Source organism: Pimephales promelas, chromosome 16 (assembly GCF_988280905.1).
Source record: "Pimephales promelas chromosome 16, fPimPro1.hap1.1, whole genome shotgun sequence".
Lineage (NCBI taxonomy): Eukaryota > Metazoa > Chordata > Actinopteri > Cypriniformes > Leuciscidae > Pimephales > Pimephales promelas.
Genome location: NC_142784.1, coordinates 7,759,627 through 7,776,959, shown reverse-complemented (window position 1 = coordinate 7,776,959; position 17,333 = coordinate 7,759,627). Strand labels below are relative to the sequence as shown.

Here is a 17,333-nt window from a genome sequence, read left to right as displayed (position 1 = left end):
TCTCAAGCCAAAGTTTGTCTCATCAAACTTTTTTTTTTTTAATTTCCCTGTTTAAAAAGAAATGTAGTTTATTAAGAATGAGAATCTAGATGGATGTCAAGATATCTTGAATACTTTTAAAGTTACTGGAATGACAACTTCAAAAAAATGATATTCATGGCACTCGAGATACATTTCTAGTTTCGACATTGATTGTTCTCTCTGGAAAATGACGATACCAAAAGGAAAGTTTGTTGAGAACCAGAATCTAAAAGGATATTATTTCTATTTAAAACTTCTGGAGTTACAGGCATGCAAATGTGTGGCAAAAAAACACACAAGAAGTGCTTTTTTGCCCTTTTTAAACTGTCACCATTGGCGATACAAAGATTGCTAGTAAACAGATTTTACTAATACCAGCCTACCTCTGTGTAATAATAAAATAATGATCCTGCCGTCTTTCTATGTAATTTTTACACCCCATTAGCTCCAAATCTCAGGTGAAATTGACCCCTCTGTACAAAAAGGTGGATTACTCAGTCAATATACATCTGTGACATTTAATGTTTGGCTTTCATCACTAATTATGTCTGTCTTTCTACAGAAAAAAATAAAATATATAACAAGTTTCAGAAATTTGGTTGATTTGAAAAACAATGACCCTTTATCCAACGTGCGAGTAAATTTAAAATCAAAATCAACTCATGTAAATAATAAACTTTTGTGATGAGTAAGAACATAACATAATATAACACACATATTAGCCTAACGATGAAGCAAGCCTTTAACTAATAGTTAAAGTTAGTAGTAATGACTTCATGAACTTCTTCACCGAGAAAATTGAAAGCAACAGAATCACAAACGTAAACTCACAATCTTTGCTTGCCCCTTATAATTCAGCCGCAATTATTACCCCACAAGAACAATTACAATGCTTTTCAACTACAGAACAAAAAGAGTTAAATAAACTTATCACTTCATCTAAAACAACAACATGTTTATAAGATTCTATACCAACTAAACTATTGAAAGAAATATTACCTATAGTGGAAGAGCCTCTTCTTAATATTATTAACTCATCTTTATCTTTAGGTCATGTTCCAAGAACGTTTAACACAGGGATCTGTGTTAGGCCCTTTATTATTCTCAATATATATGCTGCCACTAGTTAATATAATAAGGAAACATGGAATTAGTTTCCATTGTTATGCTGATGACACTCAAATATATATTTCATCACGGCCAGATGAATACGCTAAATTATCCAAATTGACAGATTGTGTTAAAGATATAAAAAATTGGATGACGCGTAACTTTCTTTTATTAAATCCAGACAAGACAGAGGTAGTACTTATCGATTCTAAAAACCGTCCACAAAACCTTTCGAAGCACGACTTTAACATATTAGGATGCCCTGTTACTTTATCCGCTGCAGTAAAAGACCTGGGTGTTATATTAGACTGCAACCGGTCTTTTGAAAAGCATATTTCATGTGTTACAAAAACAGCCTTTTTCCACCTTAGAAACATCGCTAAGCTACGTAACTTGCTATCTGTCTCTGATGCAGAAAAGTTAGTTCATGCATTCATGACCTCGAGACTAGATTACTGTAATGCTTTATTTGCTGGTTGTCCTGCATCCTCAATAAGAAAGCTACAGTTTGTCCAAAATGCAGCCGCTAGAGTTCTTACTAGATCAAGAAAATATGATCATATAACACCGATTCTATCATCACTTTGGTTTACATATGCCACTGTCGCCTTGCTTTTGGCTTGCTTTGAGCTTGCTCAGTTGGGGTTATTTAGTGTTTAGCAATGTTGTTGATCTGTGTTGTGCTACTTTCATGTTATCACTGTGAAGCTGCTTTGATACAATCTGTATTGTGAAAAGCGCTATATAAATAAATGTGACTTGACTTGACTTGACATATAAAGTTCCGTATTAATTACAAGGTATTGCTTTTGACTTTTAGAGCTCTAAATTGTTTGGCTCCAGTCTATTTAACGGATCTTCTATCGCCCTACAACCCATCACGCTCTTTAAGATCACTAAATTCGAGGCTTCTGGTCATTCCTTAGGATATCCAGATCCACCAAAGGAGGGAGAGCATTTTCACATTTTGCTCCAAAGCTCTGGAATAGCCTTCCTGATATTGTTCGTTGCTCAGACTCGCTCTCCCAGTTTAAAGCTAGACTAAAGATGCATTTATTTAGCTTGGCATTCATATACATTTTTTATCTACAGTTACTGTAAATTTGGCCTCTAGTTCATAAACACCAGATGAGAACTGGCCCCCAACTGAGCCTGGGTTCTCCCAAGGTTTTTTTTTTCTCCATTGGGTCATCTGATGGAGTTTTAGGACACCATTGGGTCACTTGATTGAGTTTTTCGATTCCTTGCCACTGTTGCCTTTGGCTTGCTCAGTTGGGGATATTCAAATGAAATGACCCATCATTGATCAGCTCTACCAAACTTGATTGTCTTTTTTTTTTTCATGAATAAACAAACACTGTTATTTGTCTTGATTGATATTGTGAAGCAGCTTTGATACAATCTGTATCGTGAAAAGCGCTATATTTGACTTGACTTGACAAAGCAAATGGAGCCTTTCCTCTTCTGCCGACACATATGGTGGAGGATGAAAAGCCTGAAGAACTGTAGACTGAGCCACACCTTCGGCACATAACCAGGCCTAGGATGTAAAATAGTTTTACTCTGCCAGGGGCAAACTCCAAGCAGGCTGGCGTCACTGCCAGGGCTTAGAGATTTCCTAGTCTTTTAAGAGAGGTAATAGCTAACAGAAAAGCCATTTTAAAAGTCAAGTCATACAGTGAAGCAGACTGAAGTGGTTAGAAGGGGGCCAGGGATAACCCTTTGAGGACCACTGCCAGGTCCCAGGAGGGAACCCTGGACCTGGTTGTCGGTCTCATCCTCCAGGTACCACGGAAAAACCATATGACCAGCTAGTGCCTCCCCAAAGGCCCATCGTTTAAAGGCGCAATTGGAAAGCCGCAATGGCAGCCATATAAACTTTTAAAGTGAAAGGGGAGAGACCCGCCGAGAAGCGGTCTTGAAGAAATTCCAGACCTGAAGCTACCTGGCAGTTGACTGGATCTACATTATGTTCTCTACTCCAATTAGAGAACTACTCCTACTGATAATCCAGCATCTGAGCCCCCTCAGGGGCCAGACCCACAGTTTCCACAGCTCCGGGTGAGGGTGGAATATTGTGCCCTCTGCTTGAGACAACAGATCCCTCCTCAGAGGAATCTGCCACGGTTGATCTATCAGGGTAGTGACACTAAGTCTGAGAACCATACTCGGGCCGGCCAGAACGGGGCTATCAGAAGAAGACTGATGCCCTCCTGACGGACCCTCTCTAGGACTCCCAGAAGCAGAGCGATCGGGGGAAAGTGTACAAGCGAGGTCTGTACCATGGCATCCAACCCCAGTGGGGTTGGATGTGAGAGGGAGAACCAAAGTGGGCAGTCAGACGTCTCTCGAGACGCAAATAAATCCACTTCCATTGGTCCAAAATGGGCGTATTTTAGATCTATTGTGACAAAACAGTCCTTGGATCTGATTTGATTCACTATAATGTGAATGGTGAGCATCTTGAGCCTCAACCTCCTCAGAGCCAGATTCAGATGCCTTAAGTCTAAAATCGGCCTCATTCCTCAATCCTTCTTTGGAACTATAAAGTAACAGCTGTAAAACCCTAACTCCCTGTCTGGTAGGGGAACAATTTCTATGGCCCCTTTGGCCAGAAGAGTCTGTACTTCTTGTTCCATAACCCGAGCCTGTTCTGGAACCACTGTAGTCACACCACACCTGCAAACTTGGGGGGTCTGTGACTGAATTACAGTCTGTAACCATTTTTTATTATATTCAGGACCCATATAGATATATTTGGAAGATTTTGCCAATTTCCCAGAGGCAATTTCCCAGAGGCTTTTTTCCTCTCGAGGCTGGTCTCGGGTATTTCTTGAACACTGTTCTCGCTTCCTGAAGCGAAAGAACGGCAGGCGCTAGATAAATTTTTTTTGTGACCATAGTAGTTGCTTTTTTTGAAACTTTTGTGGCGGACACCACGCCGGGAGTTCGCTGGAAATTGATGTGGCCCGAAGCATCAGAGATGGCGGGACAGCATCTTTTCCCTGAGGGCTCCGCTGTGAGGACAACCTCGTGAGGACAACCTGTGAGGACAACCTGTGAGGACAGCCCTCTGAGGTCCTACCACCTCGGTTAGGACCCCTTCCCTGCTCTCTTGGCCTGAAGGACGGCCCTCAGGTCGAGCGTTTCCTCTCTTGCCAAGCTCCCGGAGGAGGGGCTCTAGAGGCAACGCTCTCTTTCTGCTCTTGTCTGTATGAGGAGCTGGTTGATGGCTGTCACTTGGACCTCCATCTGCGACATCTTGCCATACCCCATCTCCCCCGCACCCACAACATTGCTATAATCGCATGATGTACAGCTTGAGATACGAGAGGAGTGGGGGTTTTCCCAGGAGCTAGCGATCTCTTTATGTAGATCTGGGAAAAATGGCAAACCCCGCCACTGAGGTTGTGATATATGCTGCAGGAATCTCTCGTCTAATTTGCTGTGACGAGAATCTTCCTGCTTATCTTGTGGGCCAGCTGATGTTGAGCCTGACCCCAGCATGCGTCACAACCTCTACAACTCCTCGTACGCGGGAACATGAGCTGGCGATTTAAACTCATGTTCCTCGCTCCCGATGCTGAGAACATCCACTTCCTCAGAAGCAGACAATTCCAGCACCGGGCACTCGTCACGGGCAGCAGAAGCCGCAGGACACATCATATATGATGTGTGTCCCCACCCGTGATGTATCTTGGGTAGGGGTGGACACATCAAACGACTTGTTCACTCCCCATAGTAACTGATAAATCAGACAAACAACACCAAATAGACAGAGACAGTTTCAACACAGAGCGCTTGCTGAAGAGCAAAAGCTAATGTGTGTGTTTCCGGAGTCACTTTTATGCATCGGTTATGCCATCACATGTTACATCATGACGCAACACCAATCAGGATTGGATTAGTTTCATTCATACTTCAGAGGCGCACGCTAAGGGAGCTTCCCCAAAAGGTCATTTTCAATGACGCAGTGTTGAGTTCCCTCGAAAGAGAACTTAATTAGTCAGAATTGACAAACAATATTTCACCCAATATATGCATATAGAGCACCACACTGAGACTGTCAGTTGGTAGAAGTGGTAAAAGCACAGTGGTTAAACAACTCTTGTATGTGTTTTTGTAGGATTGTATGTTCTGCGAGAATGAGGTCTCCTCTCAGCCAGAAGAAGACCTGCCTGATATGGAGTTGGGGATTTTGAGAGGACAGGTGGTAAAAGATGGAGGAGAATCTCATTCACAGGAGCTGCAACCTAGTGGATCATGATCTACGTTTTGACAATGTACTAATCTCAGCCAGCAGACGACAACATGACCTTCACGCCTGTACACAGTTGAAGTTTAATCAGATATGCTTTGTTTCCTGAAAAGATTATGAATGTGTTTATTTATGTGTGCGTGTAAATACAAAAGAATGCCAGATAGCTGACTGATTAACCTAAAGATGCTGTTCAAATGTGCGCTCTTCTCTGATTGGCTGGAACTGCTGTCACATGGACCTGACTCTGAGCACTTATGTCGCTACAGCAATGTTTTCCTTCATGGAATGGTGCTCTGTGCACATATCAGAACATACGCAAATATATATGAATGAGGTGTAGAGCATCTATTCTACAGTGTGTAGAAATGAAAAGGAGAAACAGACCTATTATGAACACAAGCCAATACTAATGCACCAATGCAATCAAAACCAAGAACTGAAACGCCACCATATACTGTGAGTTTGGGGATCATTCCAGCCAAATAAGCTGCTGCCAACATCACATGACCTGTCTATTCCACTTACTATTCTTTTCGTCAGAACATGCGTTTTTTTTTTTTTCCTGTGGCTGTTCAGGGATGTGCTAGTAAGCACAGGGATGGGAACCAGAATTTTTGTAGACAATTTTTGTAGGTCTTCAAGAAATTGACCAAGAAATCGAAATTTTGACGTTTCGTAACTTCTTTTGTCGTTTGGCTATAAGATGTTCTGTTCACATTGCAGTTGTCCAACAGTGACAGAAATCCTGTAAACTGTTCCCGTACCTGAAATACTCTGCTTCTATTGTCTGAAGTTTGGTGTATTGTGGGGTTTACCTCATGGCCAGCAGTGCACTGCACTGTGTATGAACACTGCCACTGGCTCTCCACATCTCAGTTTATGATGTGTTGAAGCAAATAAATGTACGACGAGCTGAAAGAGCCATAGGGTTGTGGCGACTGCTTAAACTGTTCCTGTCAGTAAACATTAGTTTATTCAAATTTATTTAATAGTTTTTATGAGCATGTCATTTGGTTTGTGTTTGTTTTTTCATAAATGTTAGTGAAACCAACATGTCTCATTATTCCTACCTTGTAATAAAAAGATACCTCTAGTTCTCTGTCAGCAGTTTTAATTGTCTGAACAAGGATAACCACATGAAAGCCTGTGACAACCAAATAATCGAATGATCTAAAATAAAATAATATGTTTAAGGGAAAATATTGGCATACATTGTTCCAAAATAAATGGCAAACACTATTAGATAGTTATATATACTGTATATTATAGTTTTTTTACAATCACTTTGCTACTATTTTCAGAACCTTGATGTAATTTTTCAAAACTCTAGACACAAAACGTCTCGGTTACGTATGTAACCCTCGTTCCCTGAGTAGGGAACGGAGACGTTACGTCAGAAGTGACGGAGATTGGGGGTTTCGCATAGAAAGCCAATCCTCTTCGAGTATTTAAACACGAGCCAATGGCATGCAATGCCTTGGGGCTGCGGAAATTTGCATAGCGTACTCCGCCCTACTCCGTGAGTATAAAGGAGGAAGTGAACGCAACCGCAGTATGTCTTCGCTGAGGAGCCAAGACTGAACTCGGCATCTACCCAGCGATACAGCAGAAGTGGCAGGGAGACGTAACGTCTCCGTTCCCTACTCAGGGAACGAGGGTTACATACGTAACCGAGACGTTCCCTTTCGTAGTCACTTCGAGTTACGTCAGAAGTGACGGAGATTGGGGGTCTGTGCCATCACGCCAACTTCAGGCTGTCTTCCAGTGCCCTGCGAAAGTCTGAACCCCCGAGCCTTACCTGTTTTCCTTAGGGGATCCGACTTAGACACAGGATTACCAAGGTACACTGGGAAACATATCCCGAAGGGGACATGCTACCAGCTGCCTACCGAAGGGAGGACTTACGAATACACATATGGCCACATAGGAACACATATGGAATCACTGGAGCACCAACCGCAGGTGGCTACTAATTTCAGCTCCAGGGGTGGCAGATGGCTTGCCAAGGGAAGACACATGCTCAGAGAGGCTTACAGTGGATAATACACATGAGACGGTTACCAAGGGGGAACCGTACGCATGGAGGCACCTAGCCAGCATCCAGAGCCACAGCAGTGGTGCCCGCATCGTCGGTGCTGGAGGACTCAAGGCTTCAATGGAAGAACTGAGGAAATATCGCACTTATCCAGTCCGGGGAGTGGAGTGGCGAGCAAGCGAAGACACCTGAGCGGATCCAGAACTGGCCGAAACGAGTACGTGAGAGGATACCGGCTCAATTCGCAGATTAGAGAATCTGGCGAAGGTGTTGGGTGTCGCCCAGCCTGCAGCTCTGCAGATGTCTGTTAGCGAGGCGCCGTGCGCTAAAGCCCAAGAGGAGGCCACACTCCGAGTGGAATGGGCCGTCACACCAAGGGGGCACGGAAGGCCTTGCTGCTGGTAAGACAAAGCAATGGCATCCACAATCCAGTGGGACAGCCGTTGCTTTGAGAGAGCCCTTCCCTTCTGGCTCCCTCCATGACAGACAAAGAGCTGGTCTGAGGTCCTGAAACACTGCGTTCTGTCGACATAGGTGCGGAGAGCACGTACCGGACAGAGCAGTGCCAAGGCTGGGTCTGCCTCCTCCGGGGGCAGCGCTTGCAGGTTCACCACCTGGTCCCGGAAGGGAGTGGTGGGAACCTTGGGCACATATCCAGGCCGGGGTCTCAGGATCACGTGAGAGTAAGCCGGCCCGAACTCCAGGCACGCTTCGTCAACGGAGAATGCGTGCAGGTCCCCCACCCTCTTGATGGAGGCCAATGCAACCAGGAGTGCTGTCTTCATGGACAGAAACTTTAACTCTACCGATTGCAAAGGCTCAAAGGGATGCCTCTGCAGAGCACTTAAAACTACCGAGAGGTCCCAAGAGGGTACGAGGGGAGGACGAGGCGGATGCAGCCTCCTCGCTCCCCTCAGGAACCTGATGACCAGGTCGTGCTTCCCTAAGGACTTACCTTCCACTGCTTCATGAGAAGCGGCAATGGCCGCGACGTAAACCTTAAGGGTGGAGGGCGACAGCCTGCGCTCCAACCCTTCTTGCAGGAAGGAAAGCACGACAGTGATCGAACATCTCCGGGGGTCTTCTCCGCAAGAAGAGCACCAATTGACGAAGAGGTTCCACTTCAACGCATAAAGGTCCGTAAGAAGCTGAGGTTCGACCACGGGAAGAAGGTTCGGCGGCACGCTGGAGTCACTGGAACTCGGAGCGAGCCGCGATGCCATGCCCACCTCGGGACTCGATCGCGAAGCCACAGCTGAAGCGGTCTCATATGAAGCAAACCGAGCGGCGTTGCCGCGGCCGCGGATGCCATATGCCCCAGGAGCCTCTGAAATAGTTTCAGTGGAACCGCACTCTTGCCCTCGAACTGTCGAAGACAAGTCAGCAGTGAGTGTGCGCGCTCGTTCGTGAGCTGCGCGGACATGGCGACCGAGTCTATCTCCATGCCGAGAAAAGAGATCCTCTGCACGGGGCAAAGTTTGCTCTTTTCCCGGTTGACCCGAAGGCCCAAACGGGCTAGGTGCCGGAGCACCAAGTCTCTGTGTTCGCAAAGCTGAGCTCGAGAGTGTGCTAGTATCAGCCAGTCGTCGAGATAATTCAGGATGCGAACCCCGTGTTCGCGAAGGGGAACAAGGGCTGCCTCGACGATCTTCGTGAAGACGCGAGGGGACAGAGCTAACCCGAATGGGAGAACGGCGTACTGATATGCCTGGCCCTCGAAGGCAAACCAAAGAAACGGTCTGTGTCGAGGTAAGATGGACACATGGAAGTACGCGTCCTTCAGGTCGATCGCTGCAAACCAATCCTGATACCGAACCCATTCGAAAATGCGTTTGGCCGTGAGCATTTTGAACGGTAGTCGATGGAGAGAACGGTTCAAAATGCGCAGGTCCAGGATCGGTCGTAACCCACCGGTCTTCTTGGGGACAATGAAGTAGGGGCTGTAAAACCCGGACTCCACCTCGGCTGGAGGGACCGTCTCGATTGCACCCTTCGCCAGCAGGGTCGCAATCTCCGCTCTGAGGAGTGGGGCATTGCCACCAACTATCGTGGAGCGAACTCCCCTGAAGCGGGGAGGAGACCGTGCGAACTGAATCGCGTAGCCGAATCTGATCGTTCTGATGACCCAGCGGGATATCCCGGGAAGCACTAGCCAGGCTTCCAGGAAGTGAGCCAACGGGGTCATGTGAACCACAGACGTCCCCCCGGAGGGGCAGCGTGGCGGGTCGACTGGCACGCGTGCAGGGATGACCCCGCTCGGATGCGTCGAAGCCCGCTCCCCGACGGAAGGGACCAGGGAAAGCGGAGCGTTCCACGGGGGTCCGTTCCGCCGGGGGTCTGGCGACAGAGGGGGAAGGGATTGCCGTAGCCCGGGGACGACACTCGCACCCTTCCGCACCCTCAGAGACAGAGAGGAATGTGTGGGCTGACGCACTGGAACGTCGAGCGCACTCATTCCAGTCTGTGGGCTCAGTGATGATGTCAAGTCTTTCTTAACCAACTCAGGGCGCTGCCCACCCGTGGGCGAGCAGCGGGAACTGAAAACGAAAGATTTTCCCCCCGGCCCTCCACCGGGGGCAGGAGGGGGCCTCCTGGGGAAAAACTCAACTCCATCACTGAGCAGCCCGTATCAGGATCATCGCTTACCTGGCGTTTAGCGGGGTGTGCGGCCTGAGGGGGCTGTGATGCCTGCCGGCGGCCTCCTCCACGCCGTGGCCCGGATGAAGGCTGCTGCTGGGGCGGGGCGGGAGGCAGGGGAGCCGCGGGGGGGCGTCCTCGGCGGCGAGCAGCGGGAGGCATCTGTGCCGACGACTGCTTGTGGAGGCAGCAGCTGGTCGTCGGGGCAGAACATGTTTGATTGCCTCCGTCTGCTCCTGGGCAGTGGAGACTGCTGGGCAAGAGTTCTCGACTGCACCTCCAAAAAAGGCCAACCTTGGAGAGAAGGGCGTCGAGCAGACGAATCCGCTCAGCGCTCCGAGTGTCTGCCAGGTTGACGCTCCTGGACCACACTAGTGGCCATCACCTGACCAACGGCGCGAGCGGCCACTTTCGTTGCCCTTTTGGAGAGCAAGGTCAGTGGCGGACCGCAAATCTTCGAATGCCGTTGGATCAGTCCCGCCCTCGAGCATATCTCTGAGCATCTGCGCTTGCACAGTCCTCATCGCATGCAAAGCGGAGGCCGCCCGTCCCACCGCTCTATAGGAACGCGCCGCCATGGCAGACGAGAACCTACAGGCTTTGGATGGGTGCCTAGGAGGACCACGGAGGAGGCGCCCTGTGGACACAGCTGTATCGCAACAGAACGCTCCAGCGGGGGCATCCCAGTGCACCCACGGGCGGCCCCCCCATCGAGGGGGGAAAGGCGGGGGAGAGATCGCGCTCTCGAGTGGACAGAGGAGTCCCCCAAGAGCGCAATAACTCCGCATGCAGCTCGGGGAAAAAAAGGCAATGGAGTTGGCCGTGGCCTTGCGGCGGCAGCTTTGTCCAAAACCAATTATCCCTCCGTGAGAGATCGGGGGAGAATGGAGGATGCCACTCTAACCCAATACTCCCAGCGGCTTGAGACAGCATGCCGTCAGCTCGGGATCCGACACGGGCAGCGCTGGCTCTCCCGAAGGGGGCAGTGCAGCCGCATCCTCATCTCCCGAGGACTGTAGCCCACCTAGTGATGCTGCGATCGACATCACATCATCATCTGGAGCGCTGCTCGAAGCAGCCGGTACCACTGAAGAGGCAGCCGACTGAATCAAACTAACACTCGCTGGCTCACGCACTGAGGCGGGAGGTGTGGCCCGAGAAATCGTCGGGGCTTTATGCCACACCGTCACCGTTAATTCGCCGGGTCCCCGGTCGACGGGCCCCCTTTCGTGAAGGAAGCCGATCGAGTAAGGGGGACCGGGGCTCTCACTCTAGTGAGATTTTTTTTTTTTTTATATATAAAAATATATATTCTATATATAAAATATAATTTTTTTTATATATATATATATATCTTTTTTTTTTTTTAACCTCAGTGTGGAGATGGTCATGTCCCCATAGCAGGAACATGAGTCATCCACGAACGCTGCTGCCGCATGCTGAATGCCCAGGCATACAGAGCAGCGATCGCGACCATCAGATGACGACAGAAATCGACCGCATCCAGAAGAACACGGGCGAACCGTCTTTAAAAAGACGTGCCGCGTGCAGCTCTTTTACAGAGAGGAGGAAATTCACTCTTTCAGCGCTGAGGCGACCAGGGAGAAGCGCAAAGTCTGGCAGACCACTGCACAGATCGCAGGCAATGCAGAAACTCGCTGGGTACCTCCGTCACACCAACACTGAAGAGGACGCTCGTCTCGAAGAGTCTTGTAATAGCTTTCAGGAGTGAAGAGGTTCTCTTGGCTCCGAAGCGAAAACATACTGCGGTTGCGTTCACTTCCTCCTTTATACTCACGGAGTAGGGCGGAGTACGCTATGCAAATTTCCGCAGCCCCAAGGCATTGCATGCCATTGGCTCGTGTTTAAATACTCGAAGAGGATTGGCTTTCTATGCGAAACCCCCAATCTCCGTCACTTCTGACGTAACTCGAAGTGACTACGAAAGGGAACTCAAAACGGTTATTCACTTAATTGTAACTGTCTAATGTTCAAAACATTGCATTGTGCATTCACATCTTTAAAGAAATCTTGCACTTGCACAATCATTGGTTCAAAAAATAAATTTACTGTGAAATACCATTGAAACATAACTATAGATCACCCACACACCAGCAACTGATAGTTTCACTGTGTTCGTACAATCTTTAAATATTGTAGAGCAAAATAGGTGATCCAGGTTGTTGTGGTTCTACATGTACAGTAAACACATCTCTGTAAAGCAGTACTGCAGTAGTAGAGAGAATACACACAAAACACTACAGTACAATCAGAACCTATGTTCATTGGAATCAAAAATATGAAATATTAGGCTACATCCATGGATATTGCAGTCTAATTGGTTCATGCTATGCGCTAATCGGTGACAATCAATCTCGTTATCTTGAAACTTTCATGATTTACTGTAAACATGGAAATATTGTGTCCATACAACTACATTAAGAGTGATGTTACTTCTCATTTTGAGCAGTTTGATAGTGAGATCATTGTAAGGAAATGAATAGACACTCATTTGAAATGTAATGTGTGAATTGCCTTTTGAAAATAGTAATTCTTTGTGTCATACTGAACAGGTGATTTTTGTTGAATGAACAAATGATCTAAGTTTTATGTGTATTGTATCCAAGCAATTGAGAAAAGGGTTAGAGTTTTGAAAAATGTGCATTTTGATCATTGGTTGTGAGTTTTGTGTCTAGAGTTGTGAAAAATGACATCAAGGTTCTGAAATTAAATTGCTTTTTAATAGTGTTTATTATTTGACGGATAAATTAATATTGATGACTGGCAATAACTTTAGTATTTTTAAATTGTTGGATTTGAATATTTAATCACGTTTACATGCATGAAGCAACACCATTGTCATAAAATTGTCATGAAAATTTGAATTCATGTATAGTTTATGTTAAATATTATGTTATGGTCATTGTGGGGTCCATAAAAGGCAGAGACCCCCTTTTTTTTTTTCAAAAGTATTACTTATTTATTCTTTTTTTATTTCTTTAGTCTGAACCAGCTGGTCGAGACATACAACCTTGTGGTCTCGAGGGATCTGTTTCATCACCATCTGTTCTCTCAACAGTCAGCTGACCCCTCACCCCACTCAATATATCCTTAAACATCTGTTAATGCATCCCATCGCTATCAGTATTCACAAACAGTAAACTCAGAAGATTATGCAAATCTGCAATAATTCAATGTTAAATCATACAAATATCTCTGACCTTCGATGATCCAATTCAACCATACTAAGCAAAAATGACTTTCGATAAACATCACATTTGTTTATTTTTTTGTTTTTATTGCTGAAGTGTTGAACTTTCTTCTCCTGTGTCCTATTCCGCAATCCAGAATGAAAGTAACTTTCCCCAAAACGTTTTAAAATATCATCCAAAAAAAGCTGAAGCTACATGGGCTCAGGTTTATAAATACATACACATCAAACTGAATCATTGCCATAAATCTGACTAATTGAAAAGGGGTGAGAACAGTTACAGGTACATCAGTTACATGATCCTGTTCCTTCAAACTGTCCAAATCTTACAAATACATGAATTGCTGTGTTCACACCTAGCCCACTGACAACTTAACATGAAAACGTTTAATACAAATCAATTAAATTCACAATCACTAAAACAAAAGAAATTTTCATAAGAGCATAAACATGAAATACAAGACATCTTTACCCTATACCGGACACTGCAGTACTATGAAGCGTGAACTACTCTGACACTTATAGTACAATTAAATTATATATTTTATTAATATTTATAATCCCTAAAGATACACCGTATTAAAAACATACTTTATGACTAGTAGTAGTCATAAACCAGCTGGTCGAGACATACAACCTTGATAATCTACTCAGTCTCTCAATGTGATTTAGTGTTTTTTTAACTATAGGTTACAAAGGCACAAAACAAATCTTTCTCCCCACTAAAACTCTATATAAGTCATTACTCTATATAAGCTAACTTTTTAAGGCAATTCAATCTAAAATTCACTTCTAAATAAGCTTTCATAGTCATCTTGTTTCTGAAGAGAAACTGAAGAAAAGCATCCGGAAATGTGTCAAAGTCCGTCAAATTCCATACTCTTTCCGTAAGATGATGTAATATATCCTGCTTATGTGTGTATATAAATCCTAAAGCCATTTCCTCATGAGAATCTGAATCATGACAAAAGAATCCCAGCATATGCTCCAATACAGGATTATGTGTATTCTGAAGAAGGAAGACTTGTGATCTTTCTACCACGGCCTCCACACGACCTCGGAGAGTGTGATGCTGGAGGAGTTGGCTGAGCTTGCTTCGCTCTCGCTCTCGGTCTCCTCCAGGTCGGAGCACGGGTCCTCACTGGACGGGGACGGGGACAGTGCTGAGGACAGGTCGGATACACACTCCCCGCTGGAGGAGGATGGCTCTGAGATGAGGTCCAGGATCATCTCCTGAAGGTGCTCCTCATTTAAGGGCATGCACTCCAGCAGGTGGTTGAGCAGCTCTGAGGTCAGCTTGGAGTCGATCCCGGGACACGTGGACACGAAGGTGTGCACCTCGTGCATGCACTGGATGTAACCCGCTGCGAATCTCTCGCTGGCCTCCTGATTCACAGCTTCAGCCTCTGTAATCCACACACACACATACACACACTTTCAGTTGTTTACACTGCAAACAATTGCCTCTGTGTATTGCAAACTGAGGTTGGCTCATCTTACCCTGAGAGCGGTTCTGTAGGATGTTCTCAACTCGTCTCACTGTCAGTTCAAGCACCTCTGCATTCTCTATCTTTGTCTGCAACTGAAGGAAAAGTGAGAAAAATATGCAATATTGTTTATAAAGTGAGGTGAGAATCTATTTATCTGCTTATCTATCTATCTATGTGTCTGTCTATCTGTATGTCTGTCTATTGACAGTGTCAGTAAAGAGGAGATAAACTTACATCGTTATCTGTGAGCAGAGTCCTGAGATCCTGCAGGCTTTCATTAATGCGCGCTCGCCTCTTTTTCTCCACTATTGGTTTTCGAGTCTAAGAAGAAAAACACCCGCGGTGTGTGTTTAAGCATACCACAAGCTTACGTTTTCTTTTTTGCCATTTAAGGATAGCGCAAAATGGCCTTACCTTTCTGTCACCTTTAGCGGCATAATATGCGTCGTCCTCCACACCGAAGTCGTTTCTGAGTCTGGCCGCGGGGGCCATTGCGAACCGGGTGCTCCGCCGTCCGGAACTGCTCGCTCGGCAAATAAAGCTGAGGAAAGACGCAATATTGGGTCTTCTCTATTGTGCTTTGTGTACAAACCAAACGGGGCTGGTAGTTTAGCGATGTGAGGCTAGAGTGAGGGCTTTATATTAGCCACTTTGCATATGAATGAAACATTCGCGTGCTCGCTCCAGCCAATCGGCGCGCGCGCTTTTGTCTCCGTGTCCGAGAGCGCGCATAAGCGAAGCTGCAGAACTCAGTTCTTTTTGTTTATAAACCTAGTTAGGCTTTACTTTCTCTTCGGCAAACGCTCTAATGAGTCTTGTTAACATGACTGTAGAATACAATTAATCCATTATATAGGCTAGCCTACATTATGTAGGCTATGCTATGTCCATTATGTGTGTATTGCACGCACCACTTTTTAGTTTGTTTTTGTATTTTTTCTTTTTATGCAATTTTTATTTTAGACACACCCACTCTTTCTTTATACACACACATCTCTGTCTTTAATTAGCTGATTTTTTACTCAGTATTTTTTTTCTTCAGTTCTCAGTAGGCTGTGCACTTGAGTTTCCTTCAAATACTAGCCTAGTAAAACTCATCCGTTTTTAAATAATAATAATTTCATCATTTTAGTTTAGAAAATGAAAATAATTCATATTTTATGCACAACTTTGGGTATTTATGCATAAGACCTGATAAAAGTGTAAGTTCAATAGAAATCTGTTCAAAATTGAGTTGCGCTCGCAGATGTCAGGGGTCGCGCGTAACGTAATGCCGTCAGTTAGCAGCTGCACGCGCAGTCAGGGTCGAGTACAATAGAGGAGAGAGGGAGGGAGAAGAGGGAGAGAGAGAGATGGAGAGGGGAGGGGGGCGACAGGTGTCCAACTGTTCCTCTGGCGCCTGATGCTCCTCTTGATTGTCTGACTACAGAATAGACAACATTTAACATTCATCATACAATCATTCATCTACAATTTCGGTAGAGTGATTTATCGATTGAGTGATTGTACATTCAACATTCAAACATATCCAGATAACATGTTTTCGAAAACAAACAGACCAAAACGAAACAACATTATAAAGAGTATATAAATTATTTTATCCTTTCCCTGATCATATATATATATATATATATATATAGCCTAGTATATAACTAAGTATACAAGCTTGTGTAGGACCATTACGATTTTTGGGGTTGTTACATTATTCTTCTGACAATTAAGCGCAATAATCCTGCCAAATTCCCATTAATGCGTAATACTTTAGCAATGCTGTGACAAGAATTCATTAATTTATATTTTACAAACAAAATAATAATAAAAAAAAAAACATACAAGCTTTTTTGGGAAATGGAGATTAGTGCTACGTAAGGGGGGATTGAATAAATAAAATAAAAAATAAATAAAAACCTATAAAAGGACACACTGTGGGGGAAGAGAGCTGTGTACAGGTTCGTTGATTAAACTATACTGAAACATATATGAAAATTAAACGTCAAACACAGACTTGTCACCAGACCTATACAAAAGTGTCATAAATGTGACTGGATGTTTCCCTTTAAATTTAGTGATGTTCACAGGTTTATGGGTAGGGTAAGGTGATACAGCAAAATTATGTCCAAAAGCTGTCTTTGTCACAAAAGTTGGACTTTGAAAAGACGTCCACTGAGGAGCCAGAATGAAAGTTTTTATATGTGTGTTTTTGATGTGTACTGCACGTCTGATTAATTCATCAAACCTCGCACAAGTTTAAAACGAATTAAAATGTGGCCGTTGTGGACATGTTTTCAACATCATTTATAGAAATCTTGGAGTAATCTTTGATGACCAGCTGACCTTCTCAGACCACATTACAAAGACAGCTCGATCATGCAGGTTTGCAATGCACAACATCAGGAAGATCAGGGATTTCCTAACTGAGCAGGCTGGACTTCCATCATGTGCAACTAAACCTCTACAAATGATCCAGAATGCTGCAGCTCGTCTGGTCTTCAACGAGGCCAAAAGGGCCCACGTCACTCCTCTGTTCATCTCTCTGCACTGGCTGCCACTCGCTGCTCGCATCAAGTT

At 45.1% G+C, this 17,333-nt stretch overlaps 2 protein-coding genes across 5 annotated transcripts in view; one reads left to right on the top strand and one right to left on the bottom strand.

Annotated features, from left to right (window-relative positions):
* LOC120464710 (period circadian protein homolog 2) overlaps window positions 1-6,485 on the top strand; it is a 37,067-nt gene extending 30,582 nt beyond the window's left edge. For all 4 annotated transcript variants that reach the window (XM_039654207.2, XM_039654208.2, XM_039654206.2 and 1 more), the window contains exon 23: window positions 5,258-6,485. In XM_039654207.2, coding sequence (XP_039510141.2) covers window positions 5,258-5,398 — 141 coding nt within the window. In that variant the 3' untranslated portion in view covers window positions 5,399-6,485. The remainder of the gene's footprint in view (window positions 1-5,257) is intronic.
* Window positions 6,486-13,052: 6,567 nt separating this feature from the next.
* Window positions 13,053-15,441, bottom strand: her13 (hairy-related 13). The gene is made up of 4 exons (XM_039654166.2): window positions 15,180-15,441; window positions 15,000-15,086; window positions 14,776-14,857; window positions 13,053-14,681 (listed from the first exon to the last, which is right to left on the bottom strand). The coding sequence occupies exons 1-4, from the start codon at window positions 15,255-15,257 to the stop codon at window positions 14,311-14,313; spliced, it is 618 nt and encodes a 205-aa protein (XP_039510100.1). The 5' UTR covers window positions 15,258-15,441; the 3' UTR covers window positions 13,053-14,310.
* Between the last annotated feature and the right edge of the window lie 1,892 nt (window positions 15,442-17,333).

Bases quoted from the DNA above. Each gene is read 5' to 3' on its own strand.
- her13 (XM_039654166.2), bottom strand. From the start codon at position 15,257: ATGGCCCCCGCGGCCAGACTCAGAAACGACTTCGGTGTGGAGGACGAC. The intron at 15,087-15,179 runs GTAAGGCCATTT...TTTTCTTCTTAG, and splicing joins CCGCTAAAGGTGACAGAAAG to ACTCGAAAACCAATAGTGGA. The intron at 14,682-14,775 runs GTAAGATGAGCC...TGTGGATTACAG, and splicing joins CCTACAGAACCGCTCTCAGG to AGGCTGAAGCTGTGAATCAG.